Source organism: Orycteropus afer, unplaced genomic scaffold, assembly GCF_000298275.1.
Source record: "Orycteropus afer afer isolate SDZICR_OR568_19922 unplaced genomic scaffold, OryAfe1.0 scaffold00460, whole genome shotgun sequence".
Classification (NCBI taxonomy): domain Eukaryota; kingdom Metazoa; phylum Chordata; class Mammalia; order Tubulidentata; family Orycteropodidae; genus Orycteropus; species Orycteropus afer.
Genome location: NW_006922047.1, coordinates 882,664 through 894,633, shown reverse-complemented (window position 1 = coordinate 894,633; position 11,970 = coordinate 882,664). Strand labels below are relative to the sequence as shown.

General features: G+C 52.4%; 2 protein-coding genes across 2 annotated transcripts in view; one reads left to right on the top strand and one right to left on the bottom strand.

Annotated features, from left to right (window-relative positions):
- Positions 1–6,094, top strand: part of IL27RA (interleukin 27 receptor subunit alpha) — a 22,176-nt gene extending 16,082 nt beyond the window's left edge. Inside the window, exons 9-14 of the mRNA XM_007954366.1 lie at positions 2,390–2,491; positions 2,563–2,721; positions 4,942–5,067; positions 5,479–5,563; positions 5,742–5,835; positions 5,909–6,094. Of these exons, the coding sequence (XP_007952557.1) occupies positions 2,390–2,491; positions 2,563–2,721; positions 4,942–5,067; positions 5,479–5,563; positions 5,742–5,835; positions 5,909–6,094 (752 nt within the window). The remainder of the gene's footprint in view (positions 1–2,389; positions 2,492–2,562; positions 2,722–4,941; positions 5,068–5,478; positions 5,564–5,741; positions 5,836–5,908) is intronic.
- Positions 6,095–7,047: 953 nt separating this feature from the next.
- Positions 7,048–11,970, bottom strand: part of PALM3 (paralemmin 3) — a 9,069-nt gene continuing 4,146 nt past the window's right edge. The window contains exons 3-8 of the mRNA XM_007954365.2: positions 11,731–11,811; positions 10,904–11,046; positions 10,697–10,781; positions 8,875–8,920; positions 7,600–8,756; positions 7,048–7,554 (exon numbers count right to left, since the gene is read on the bottom strand). Coding sequence (XP_007952556.2) covers positions 7,048–7,554; positions 7,600–8,756; positions 8,875–8,920; positions 10,697–10,781; positions 10,904–11,046; positions 11,731–11,811 — 2,019 coding nt within the window. The remainder of the gene's footprint in view (positions 7,555–7,599; positions 8,757–8,874; positions 8,921–10,696; positions 10,782–10,903; positions 11,047–11,730; positions 11,812–11,970) is intronic.

The following is an 11,970-nucleotide window of genomic DNA, read 5'->3' as shown; positions in this document are numbered from 1 at the left end:
GGGGCTGGTGCGGGATCGGGCAGTGTTTCGTTCTGCTGTGCATGGGGTCGCTATGAGTCGGAAACGACTCGACGGCACTTAACAACAACAACAACATAATGTGAGTTTCTATTATTCTAATGCTTAATTTACAGATGAGGAAAAGGCCCAGTCAGGTTAAGCTACTTTGCCCAAGGCCACACAGCACGTAGTTGGTGGAACCAGAATTTGAACCACACAGGCTCCTGCACCCAAGCCCTGAACCATCACACCACCCTGCCTCTCAGCAATGCCCCTGCCCTCATGGAGCCACTATTCATGTGGGGCAGGGTGCCAATTAAACAAGCAACTAGTCTATATGTAGTGTAATTGGAGAAGAATAAAGCAGAGAGAGGTGAAGGAGGGGGAACAGCTCTTTTAGAAAGAGGGGTCAGAAAAAGATTTTCTGGGGAAGTGGTGGTTGAGCCAAGACCTGAAGGAGGTGAGGGAGGAACCATGAGGATGTCCGAGGGAAAAGCATTCTGGGGAGAGGGAATAGCCAGTGTAAGGGCCCTGAGGCTGGTCTATGCCTGGTGTGGTAGAGGAACAGTACCAAAAAAAAAACCAAACTCACTCCTGTTGAGTTGATTTTGACTCATAGTGACCCCTCCTTGGGTTTCCGAGGCAGTATCCCTACAGAAGTAGATTGCCCCATCCAAGGAGGCCAGTATGGTGGAACAGAGTGAGCAAAGGGGTGACTGAGGGCAGATAAGTTAAGAAGCCTTGTGGACCACAGAGGACTTGGACTTGTACCCTGAGTGAAGCGGTAGCCATGGAGGGTTCTGAGCAGTGGGAGGATACGTCTAGTCTTAGCTGCTCATGGGTGCCCTCTGGTGGCTGTGGAGGGAACAGACTGTGGGGTTGAGAGTAGAAGTCATAGTACTAGCCAGAGGTGACTGACTGCACAGGTCCAGATAGGGACCGAGGAGTGGGGAGAAGCTGGCAAGTTCTGGTCAGAAATCTCAGAGCAGAAGTTTCAGGAACTCATTTGGTTATATTCAGGAGTGTATTACCCAATAAGCAAGGGAGACTTCTTTATAGGTTCACCACAGATTAGGAAGTAAGCACAAGTAAGCCCATGCTTACCTTGCTTCTTGGGTAATCTGACACTGAGTATGTTGCATCTTTGATGCTTGTGTGGTCATCAAATTGGCATCATTCTTGGAACTTCTGGGTACTCGAATCTGAGGCCTACAAAGGGTTCTGGGCCAGGGCTTGGTATTGGGACGTCAGTTGTTGGTGTAGAGGACTAGAGAGGGCCTGAGACGGTATGGGTGAGAAATCTAGGATGGAGTCCCAATGGCCACACATATGGACTAAAGAACAATTAAATAAATAAATGACTGAACACATCGCTATGGAGTTGATTTTGACTCATAGCAACCCTATAGAATAGAGTAGAACTGCCCATAGGTTATCCAAGGCTCTGGTGGTGTAGTGGTTAAGGCATTTGGCTGCTAACCAAAAAGGTTGTTTGAACCCATCAGCTACTCTGTGAAAGAAAGATGGGGCAGTCTGATTCTGTAAAGATGTACAGTCTTGGAAACCCAATGGGGGTGGCTATGAGTTGCAATCAACTCTATGGCAAGGAGGTTTTTTAAAATTATTATTATTATCCACATTTATGGAAGTAGACTGCCACATCTTTCTCCCACAGAGCAATTGGTGGGTTCCAATCACTGACCATTCAGTTAGCAGCAGAGCGCTTAACCACTGTGCCAGCAGGGATCCACGGGTGAAAGGATAGGACCCTCAATTCTGGAAGATTCTCCATTGGGAAGGACCATCCTTGAAGCAGTAGATTTTGAGGAGGGAATTCTCACCTACCATGCCAGGAGCTGTGGGTGCCCTACCCATGTCCCTGGTTTCACTCTCTTAGAGCCACTGGGCCTCTCCCAGCTGCCAGCATCTACATTTTCTGGCCCAAAGGCTTTTCCTGGTGTCTGAAGCATTTTGCCTGCCTGAGTAACAGGTTGAAAATGCTAGAGAATTTAAGCCCCGGGCGCCCCCAGCAGCCCTCAACCAATGACTGATGGGAGGGAGTTGGTGAACCAGTACCCCAGCTTCCTCACTCCTAGGTGGGACGACTCTGCACTAAGTGCTCTCTGCTGCCCCCCATCATCAGTGGAATGGAGTCCCAGTTGCCCATGGTGGGACCTTCCTTAATAACACACCATTCACCAGTGACCTTCCTTCCCTTCCCCACTGCCCTACTGGTGCTGCCTGGGGTCACCATCTATATAAACAACTTGTACTCAAATCTCTGTCTCAGGGTCTCCTACTGGGGACCCTAATGCAGACTCCTACAAAGTAGGAAATGAGCAGGGAGGGAGAACCAACCCTAACTGGACTTTGTTCCTCCCCCACTCAGGAAATTTTGAGAGAGGAGTTCCCTATCACATCACGGTGACCACAGTTTCTCCTTGGGGTTTGGCTCCTGCCCCCTCAGTCTGGGGATTCATAGAGGAACTGGGTAAGAAGTGGGGCTGGAGGGTGGAGGGTCTTGGAACCCCAGCAGGTCTGAACCACTGCCTTCTTCTTCAGCTCCCCTTGTGGGGCCAGAGCTTTGGCGACTCCAGGATGCTCCCTCAGGAACCCCCACCATAGCATGGGGAGAGGTCCCAAGGCACCAACTCCGGGGCTGCCTCACCCACTACACTTTGTGTGTGCAGAGTGAAACTGCATCCCCCGACTGCATGAATGGTGAGATTCCCTGCCTCCTCTTCCCAGCCCCCACAAGACCCACACCATTAGTCTAGCCCACCCTCTGCCCCTAGATGGGCCCCTGGGCTCTCTCTTAGTTCCTGGGTGGATACATGAGGCCATCAGTCCCCTAGAGGATAATAAGCATCCCGGCTATCAATGTAATGAACTATCATTTGGCCATTAAAGAGGAAGTTTCAGATCTATATTTACTGACATTGAAAGGTGTCTGTCATATTTTATTAAGTGAAAAAGATAGAAAGGATTGCAAAATTCCATGGGATGGTTCTATTTTTGTAAAAGAAACCCAGTATAGAGCAAAACCATTGGCAAAAACAGGAAAAGAAATTCCCCACAATGGCAACAGGGCTTGTAGGATTACAAATGATTTTTATTTCTTTTTCATAATTTTGGTTGTAAGCTAAATTTTTACCTTGAACACAAATGACTCTTAAAAATTATCTTTGTCGCTCTTTTTTCTAAATATAAAAGTTATGTGTGCTTGTTACAAAGGCTACAGTGTTAAAATACATGTCATCAAGAATATCAATCAGCACATCTTCTTTGTTTCTCTTATGCTGACAACATAGCCTCCAGCTTTTTCTATGAAGATGCTAATGTGGAGATAAGAGTTGTGTATTGTTTTTTTATTTTAACTTTTTATAATAAAACATTTCAAGCACACACAAAGTAGAAAGTATAACAAAACTCCAGTATCCACTATCCAGCATCAGCAATTATCAGGATTTTGCCTATCTTCTTTTCATTTATCCCCCAGATTTTTTTTTTCTAGAATCATTGGTGTCATTTTCATCTCTAAGTATTCTAGTACGTACATCAGCATTTATCTTTAACTGATAGGGCTTTTTTTGGAGTGTGTAAAGATATACACATTCAAACATGCGCCACATGACCCCATTTACTAATTTCTGCACATATTTTTCAGTAACACTGGCCACATTTTTCACATTGTGTCAACATTCTCATTGTTTCTGCTCTCCTTGTTTTTCCCCCATTCATTTACACTCCCAAACCAAAACCAAACTCACTGTCATAGAGTCGATTCTGACTCAAAGTGACCCCTAACTGCCTCATCTTTCTTCCACAGAGTAGCAGCCAAATGCCTTAACTGCTATAGCAGGAGAGCTCCTTCATGCTCACTGCCCCCTAAACTTTTCATCTATGCTTTGGAGTTACTGTTGCCCCTTTGGTCTCATGTACATAATTTTTTAAGAGCACAATATTTAAGGGTGACGTCCTCTACTTTTTGAGCTAACCTGTTTTCTTTGTTTAAAGATGACTTCAGGGAATAATTTAGGTTCAAGGTGTGAAGAGTATCTCAGGGAAATAGTCTCAGGGATTTATCTGGCCACAGTGGGTCCACTAAGTCTGCATTCTTTGGGAATTTGAACTGCTCCACATTCTTTCTCTTTTCTATAGACCTTTTAATAAAAAAAGAAAACCAACATAATCGCCTTGATATGATTACCCTAATAAATAAATAACCGTTGCCGTCAAGTTGATTGCAACTCTTGGTAACCTCATGTGTGTCAGAGTAGAAATGTGCTCTATAGGCTTTTCAATGACTGGTCTTTTGAAAGTAGATCACCAGGACTTCAGAGGTGCCTCTGGGTAAATTCAAACCTCTGATATGTATGTATGTGTATATATATATATATATATATACCAAAAAAATCAAACCCACTGCTATTGAGTTGATTCCAACTCATAGCAACCCCCATTGGGTTTCTGAGGTGGTAAATCTGGTGGGTTTGAACCACCAACCTTCTGGTTAGCAGTCAGACCCAAAAATCTATTGCTATCAACTTAATTCTGAATCATAGTGAGCCTATAGGACAGGATAGAACTGCCATGCAGGGTTTCCAAGGCTGTCAATCTTCATGAAAGCAGACTGCCGCGTCTGTCTCCTGCAGAGCGGCTGGTGGGTTTGAACCAGTGACCTTTTTGGTTAGCAGCCAAATGCATTAACCACTACACGACCAGAGGTCCTTGTAAGTGGTGAAGGGGGTTGCAATTTTAAAAGAAGATATCAGGGGAGGCCTTGATGAGGAGGTGACAGCTGAGCAAAGCCCTAAAGGAGGCAAGGAACGAGCCATGTGGATATATGGAGTAGAGTGTTCTAGGCTGAGGGACTGCACATGCAGAGGCCCTGAGGTGACACTGTACCCCCTCCTCAACCTCTCGGGTTGTGTCCTTCAGTGAGTGGTGGCACCCAGAACATCACCTTGCCAAATCTTCACTGGGGTTCCTGTGAGCTGTGGATGACCGCATCTACTGTGGCAGGACAGGGCCCACCTGGTCCTAGCATCCAGTTGCACCTACCAGGTAGGGGGTTGGGGGTGGGACTACTGAAAGGAGGGAGCCTGCTCCATTTGGGGGTGTGTCTGGAGTCATTACTTGGGCTTCATTCAGTAGATGGGCAGCTGTTAACTTGGTGGGGCTTGTGGACAATGTCTTGGGGCATTTTAAATTCTGCTTAGTGCCACTGTGTATTATTAGGCAAAGTGTGTCTTTCATCCTTTTACCCCATCCATGACCCTTTTCCCAGCCTTGCCCAAGACACAAGCCTTACTGCATCCCAAGATCTCCCCCCATCCTCAGCTCTCACCTAGCCACAAGCCCTGCCCACTGACAAGCCAGACTTAAGCCATGCCTCATCCAAGAACCTTAGCTGCCTCCTCCCTCACTCTAAGCCTTCCTGCTCCCTGGTGTTGGATCATTCTTCTTCCCCGACAGATAACACACTGAAGTGGAAAGTTCTGCCAGGTGTCCTCCTCCTGTGTAGCATCCCCCTCATAGGTCTGGCCCTAGCCATCTCTAGGTGAGCCTGTCAGATATGTGGGTCTCTTCCTGGGTGGGGAGGGGAGCTGGACATTAGCTGAACTTGGGGGAGGGGAGGGGGTAAGGCCTGAGGGCACCATGGTGCTCCTGAACCTTGCAATCTGGGCATGGGGGTCTGGCTGCCTGGATCCCTGCCGTGACTCTTACCTGCTTGTCAGGAATGTCCACCTTCAGCATAAGGTGCTGCCCCACTGGGTCTGGGAGAAGGTTCCGGACCCTGCCAACAGCAATTTTGGCCAGCCCCACATTGAGGTGAGCAAAAAGGTCCTGGGTTAGCTGGGAGGTGGGGAGTGGGGGGCAGAATCTCAGCCTCATCCTTTCCCAGGAGGAGCCCTGGGCCCCACCCCTCTGGGATGTGCCCATCCTGGAGGTGCAGGAAATGGAGCCGCTGCCAGGTACGGAGCTCCCCCAGCCCCCTGCTGCACTTGACTCTGGGTATGAGAAACATTTCCTGCCCACACCTGAGGAGCTGGGCCTTCTGGGGCCCCCCAGAACTCAGGTTCTGGCCTGAACCTTATCCCAGACCGGGGACTGCAGGCCACATCACAGGGGTGCTCACCCCAACCTCAGAGCAGCCCTGTTGACAGATGAAGACACTGAGGCTCAGAGAGGCCAAGTCATTTGCCTGAGGGCACCCAGCCAGGAAGAGCTGGGATTGAAGGACCCCCAAAAGAAAAGGGCGAGCTCCAGTAGGGACTACAGTGAGTGAGCAAAGGAAAAGCTGTAAAATCAACAGCATCAGCTGCCTCCCAAAGTCTGTCTGTCTGCTGTAACAGAACTGTAGTTGGGCACAACTGTCAGCCTCCCTTGCAGCTAGGTGCAGCCATGGACTGAGTTCTTCCCAATGGAACATGAACAGAAGTGATGTGCCACTCCTACCCCTCAGGCACTGTCTGGTGGGCCTTAAAACGCTGGGTGGGGCCTCTTCCATGTTCTCCTCCCTTTCCTGAGCTAAAGCATAGACTTGCCCTTGATCCAGCTTTGACCATGCTCAAGGGAGGGTGGGGCAATAGTGGGAAGGAACCTATGTCTCTGAGTGACCACATGGTTCAAAGCCACCTGGAAAAATAAACCTCTATGTTTTTATAGCTACTGTAGCTCGAGGTCTTTGTTATAGCAGCTGAACCTATACTCTCACTGATTTATACTCTGATTGATTCTAGTAAATAAAGCCCTTGATTTCCCACCAGAAAGCGATGGGAAGGCTCTGTGTCAGCAACACACACATTTCAAGGTATCTGAGTGTTTTAATGATTTATTTTCAAGTATAAAGGCAGAAGGGGGCCAGGATCACAGGCAGTGGGCAAGGGGTCCAGAAGCCCAGGTGGAGGTGGATGTGCGGGCCAGCTGGCTCCCAGGTGCCATGGCCAGTCCCATGGTGCCCTGTCTGTGCCTGGGACCTTCTGCTGGTTGCCAAGAGGCCGAGGTAGCTGTGAGAGGAGCTGGGCATGGAGGGGTGTGGCCTCACATAACCGCACAACACTGGCACGTCTTTTGCTTAGGGCCACTCGCCTCTTCGCCTTCAGTGGGGGCAGATGGCTCTGGCTGCTGGGCAGGGGCATAGGTGGGCACAGGACGGGCACTGGGGTTGGCGCTGGGCCCCTCCACCAGCAGCAGTGGCTGGCACTCTGTGGGCTGCTCTGAGACGGCGGTCTCTGCTAGGAGGGGTGTGGCATCCCCCAAGGGGCCCTGGTCCTCAGTGGGAGTTTGGGGCTTTGCCGCCGCCTCCTCTAGGGAGACTTCCGGTTTCTCCTGGGGCTGTAGCCCTTCGTCCTCTGGCCTTGGCTCTTCCTTGGCCCCCAGGGAAGCACCGGCCTCAGATTCCTTTTCCCCCAATGACTCTCTCTGCTCTTTTGGACTCAGATCTTCCTCCACACCTTGGGTCTTCTCTATGTCCACTAGCTCCTCACCTCCGGCCCTCTCTGCCCCCAGGGGCTCCTCACCTCCGGCCCTCTCTGCCTCCAGGGGCTCCTCACCTCCCACCCTCTCTGCCTCCAGGGGCTCCTCACCTCCCACCCTCTCTGCCTCCAGGGGCTCCTCACCTCCTGCCCTCTCTGCCCCCAGGGGCTCCTCACCTCCTTTTCTCTCTTTCACCACTGATTCTTCATCTGTTCCCTCCTCTGGCCCTGGCTGTACTTCATCTCCCTTCTTCTCTTCTCCCAGTGCTTCCTCAACTCCCTGCTCTGCCCCCTGCTCTTCCTCACTTCCTTCCTGCTCTGTCTTCAGCGATCCCTCAGCTTCTCTTCTCTCCCCCAGCTGTTCCTCACCTCCTTTCTTCTCTACTCCAGGGGGCTCCTCTCCTCCTTCCCTCTCTGTGCCCGGCTTCTCCTCACCTTCTCTCTTCTCCACCCCGACTGATTCTTCTGTTCGCCCCCTCCCCACCTCCCAGGTGTCCTTGCCTCCTCCGCCTTGCTCTGCCTCCAATAGGCCCTTATCTCCTCCCTCCCTTGTCATCGGCCCCAGCCCCTCCAGCCCTTCCACCCCCTCCACCAGCAGCTCCTCCCATTCCTCACTGAGGGTCACTCTCTCCACCCAAATGAAAGACCCTTCCTCACCTCCAGAGCCCCCCGGCCCACTGCCCTCCGGGCTACCCCCGGGAGCAACCTCCCCTTCTCTAGAAGCTGCTTCCTGCAGCTGTTTTAGGGGCCTTGGTGAGCTCAGCTGTGCAGCTTCCGGACCCCTGCCTCCCTCTGCTGTACCCTCAAAGTCGCTGCCCCCTGTGCCCCCCACCCCTTCCCAGACCACCTCCACGACATCCCTGTCCTCCTTCACCCAGGATGGGAGCTCGGGGCTGCCAGCTGGCTGCCTGTCCCCGATGGCTTCCATCACCACTTCCTCCACTTTAGCCTCCAGCTCTGGGCCTGTGGTCCCCATGGCACAGTCCTCTGTGACCCTCAGCCCCTCCCACACCACCTGCACCACGTCCCCTCCTTTGGCCTCATCCACACCCCTCTCTGCCACTGCTGTCCCCTTACTCGGCTCTTGCTCCGGAGGAGGGCTGGGCCTGGAGCAGGGGCCATTGGCTTCTGAGGACGCTCTTGTTACCCCAGGGACCCGCCTTGAGTCTTGAGGCAAAACCCCGACAGCCTCCTCCCTGGGCTCAGATGGGGACTCCGGGGACATGCCTGCTGGTCCAACTGGCAGGGAGGCTCTCTTGTGTAGATCTGGTGGGTCTGGGGCAGTCAGGGAGGAAAGAAAAGGAGAGGGGGGGCCACAGGATGAGCAGGGACCCAGGGACCCCCACCCTCCTGGACCACCCAATCTGGGGGCAACCTGACCCCAGACACGCACCTGCAGGACCTGCCTCCAAAGTGGGCTGGGAAAGAGGACGGTGACCCTGGAGGGAAGGCAGAGACAAGATCAGGCCCCGTCCTGAGCGCCGCCCTCAGCCTCCATACATGCCCTTATTCCCCACACACACACTCTAACTACCTCACTGACTCCCTAGCACCTGTCTTGCCAGCCTCTGCTCCGATGCCTCACACACACCAGGAGCTTAACACTGTGTGTGCATTCGGTCAATCCCTACATGTTGGAGACCTGCTGTGTCAGATACTGGGGTTAGCGTGGACAAAGGGGATTTAAGCCTTTTGTTCATGGAGCTTATAGTTCAGTAGGAGGGAGGCAGGTAATAAACATAAACACAAAGATATAAAGTCAGGGAGCAAGAAGCACTATGGAGAAAAAAATATAGCAAGGGGAAGGGCTAGGAGTGCCTGGAGCTGTTGTGGCTGTCTCCTTTGGATGTAAGATACAGCCAGCTGCTCTGAGGTGACAGTGAACAGGGACCTGAAGGGTGAAAGGAGCCCGCCATGAGTCAAGAGGTGAGGAAGGGCACTCCAGGCACAGGGAACAGAAAGTGCAAAGGCCCTGAGGCCAGAATGAGCTAGCCATGTTCAAGGAAAAGAGGCAACTCTGCTTGTGCAGTGCCTAAGGCATTTGACTGTTGACCAGAAGGGTGACAGTTCAAACCCACCAGCTGGTCTGTGGAAGGAAGATGGAGCAATCTACTTCTGTAAAGATTTACCGCCTTCAAAATCCAATGGGCATCGCTATGAGTCAGAATCAACTTGATGGCAGTGGGTTTGCTTTTTTTTTTTTTTGGTGGCTGGAGTGGAAGGAGGGAGGGAGTGAAAGAACAGTTAAATAAGCTCAGGGAAGGGAGCAGGGGACCATCACGCAGGATGACTAGGCCAAGCCCCGCTGTTCTCCTTGCAGGTCTCTGACCCTATCTTCCACTTTTCAACCCCTGGGCCTTTGCACAGGTTGTTTCCTCTACTTGGAATACCCTTTTGCCTGGTTCCCACCTGGATTCAGCTTAGATGTCACCACCTCCAGGAAGTCTTCCTTGAGCCCCCCACCTTACTCACGTGTTTCCTCTGTGCTCTCCCACCATAGCACTCTTTCATGACCTCCTGGGGCTAGGGGGCATGCCTTAAACACATGCAGCAATTAACACCTGGCTTATACTCAAAATCCAACAAGCCCTTCCCACCCCAATAAATGGGTCCCCTCCCCTCTGTCTTGGTGAGACACTAGGGAGAGGTGGGGACAGTGGAAAGCCCACACTTAAGCAATTGTCACCAGAGAGCCAGATTTTAACATGAAGCCTCCTGAGTTTCAAAATCCTATGTGGTGTATGGTATGTGACTGAATACTCAATAAATGAGTTACCCTTCATTCCCCTCCCCACACACACACAAAAACTCACACAGTTGTATCAAAATAAGAGACTGCCTCATGGTGACCCTATCCCACTTCCAAGGTTGAGTCCCATGACTTCCCACCCACATCTTCTGACTACAGTTCTCATTCGGGTCATATTAGCTATCAAAACTTTTTGATAAAAAGTTTTTATCAAAACTTCCCCATATCCCATTACTGGTGAGTTTACTGACCCAGTGGCTCCCTGAAGTGTATGCTGTTATAATCACCATTTAAGAGAGAGGGAATGAGGCTCAGCCAGGGGAAGTGATTCGCCCAAGGTTACAGAGCAAAGAAATAGCAGAGAGTGGATTCAAATCCAGACCTAGTGGCTACATTGCACATGGCAGAGTCCTGCCTTTGGCCCAGCTGACTACCCTTCCTCCCAAGCCCTCCCCTGACCCCTCACCTGTCTGCGCCAGGTGGGTCTGCCCAAGGGCTTGTGCTGGGCACCTGTGGATGCACTTTGCAACAGCTGCAGCTGGGCCTGGAGCCTGAGGAAGAAAGGGAGTTGCTGGGAGCTGGGCCCCCAGGCCCAATTTGCCACCTCTCAGGAGTGGGCCCAGGGTCCTGGCAGACTGAGTGGGGCAGGGCCAGCAGCCAGGGTCCCACTCACGTGAACAAGCTGTCTTCCAGGTTCTGGATTCGGGCCTGGGCCTGGCTCTCAGGCGATTGGGGATCCTGAGAGGCAGGGTCCTTGGGCCAGTCTGGTCCCTCAGCCGCCCCATCCATCAGCCAACGCTCCCGGAGAGACTTCCTCTGGGCATGGGAAAAGAAGCCAAGGCTGGGCATGAGGGCTACCCCATCCCACACAGGATGACTAGGACCACCTGAGCTAGGCAGGTCTCCTACTGTCCTACAGCCTCCGGGATGGAACAGACACCCCGTTTCTCTCTCAGGCTGGAATACATACCCTCAATGCCCCCAGTCACCCCTTGGGACTCCAACAACACTGCCAGGGGAACAAACACCCCGTGACAACCCATAGACTTGCAAGGCTCAAACACACCCCGTCTATCCCCTCAACCCTCTAGGCTACAATAGACACTCATTACCCTTCTACAGCCCTCCCAGATGGGACAGACACCCCCATCACCCCCCACAGCCCTTCCAGACTGGGACAGACTCCTAACACACCCCCTATAACCCCTCCAAGGCTGGGACAGACACCCTAAAGGTGAAATTAATATCCCTCTCCTTCCAAAGCTGAACTGAAGTTCCTTTCAGGGCCTCAAAATTGAGAAAGACACTTTCATTGTCCCCATCCTCTTCCCAAAGGTGGAACACACGCCCGTATCCAGCCCCACCCCCAGCTGAGCGAAGTCCCCAGAAGCTAAGACGAATGTCCCCAGGCTCCGAGATTGGAGGGAGGCTCCTAGCGTCCCCCCACTCGACTCGCACTGATACCCCACTTCATCCCCCAGGCTGTGCAGACCCCCCAACCTTGAGCCGCTCAACGCGGAGTTTCTCCTCCTCCAGCTCCAGGCGCGCCGCTCGGATCTTCTCCTGCAGCCGCCGCTTCTCCTGCACACAGCGGACCCGGAGCTGCCCGCGGGCGGGTGGGGGACGGACGCCACCGCTTCCCCGCCGCGGGGCTCCCCGGGGCTCCCGAGCGGCCGGAGGGCGGGAGGGCGCACTTAGGGCGGGAAGGCGGGGGGCGGCTGCGGCGGCGCTGACTCAGCA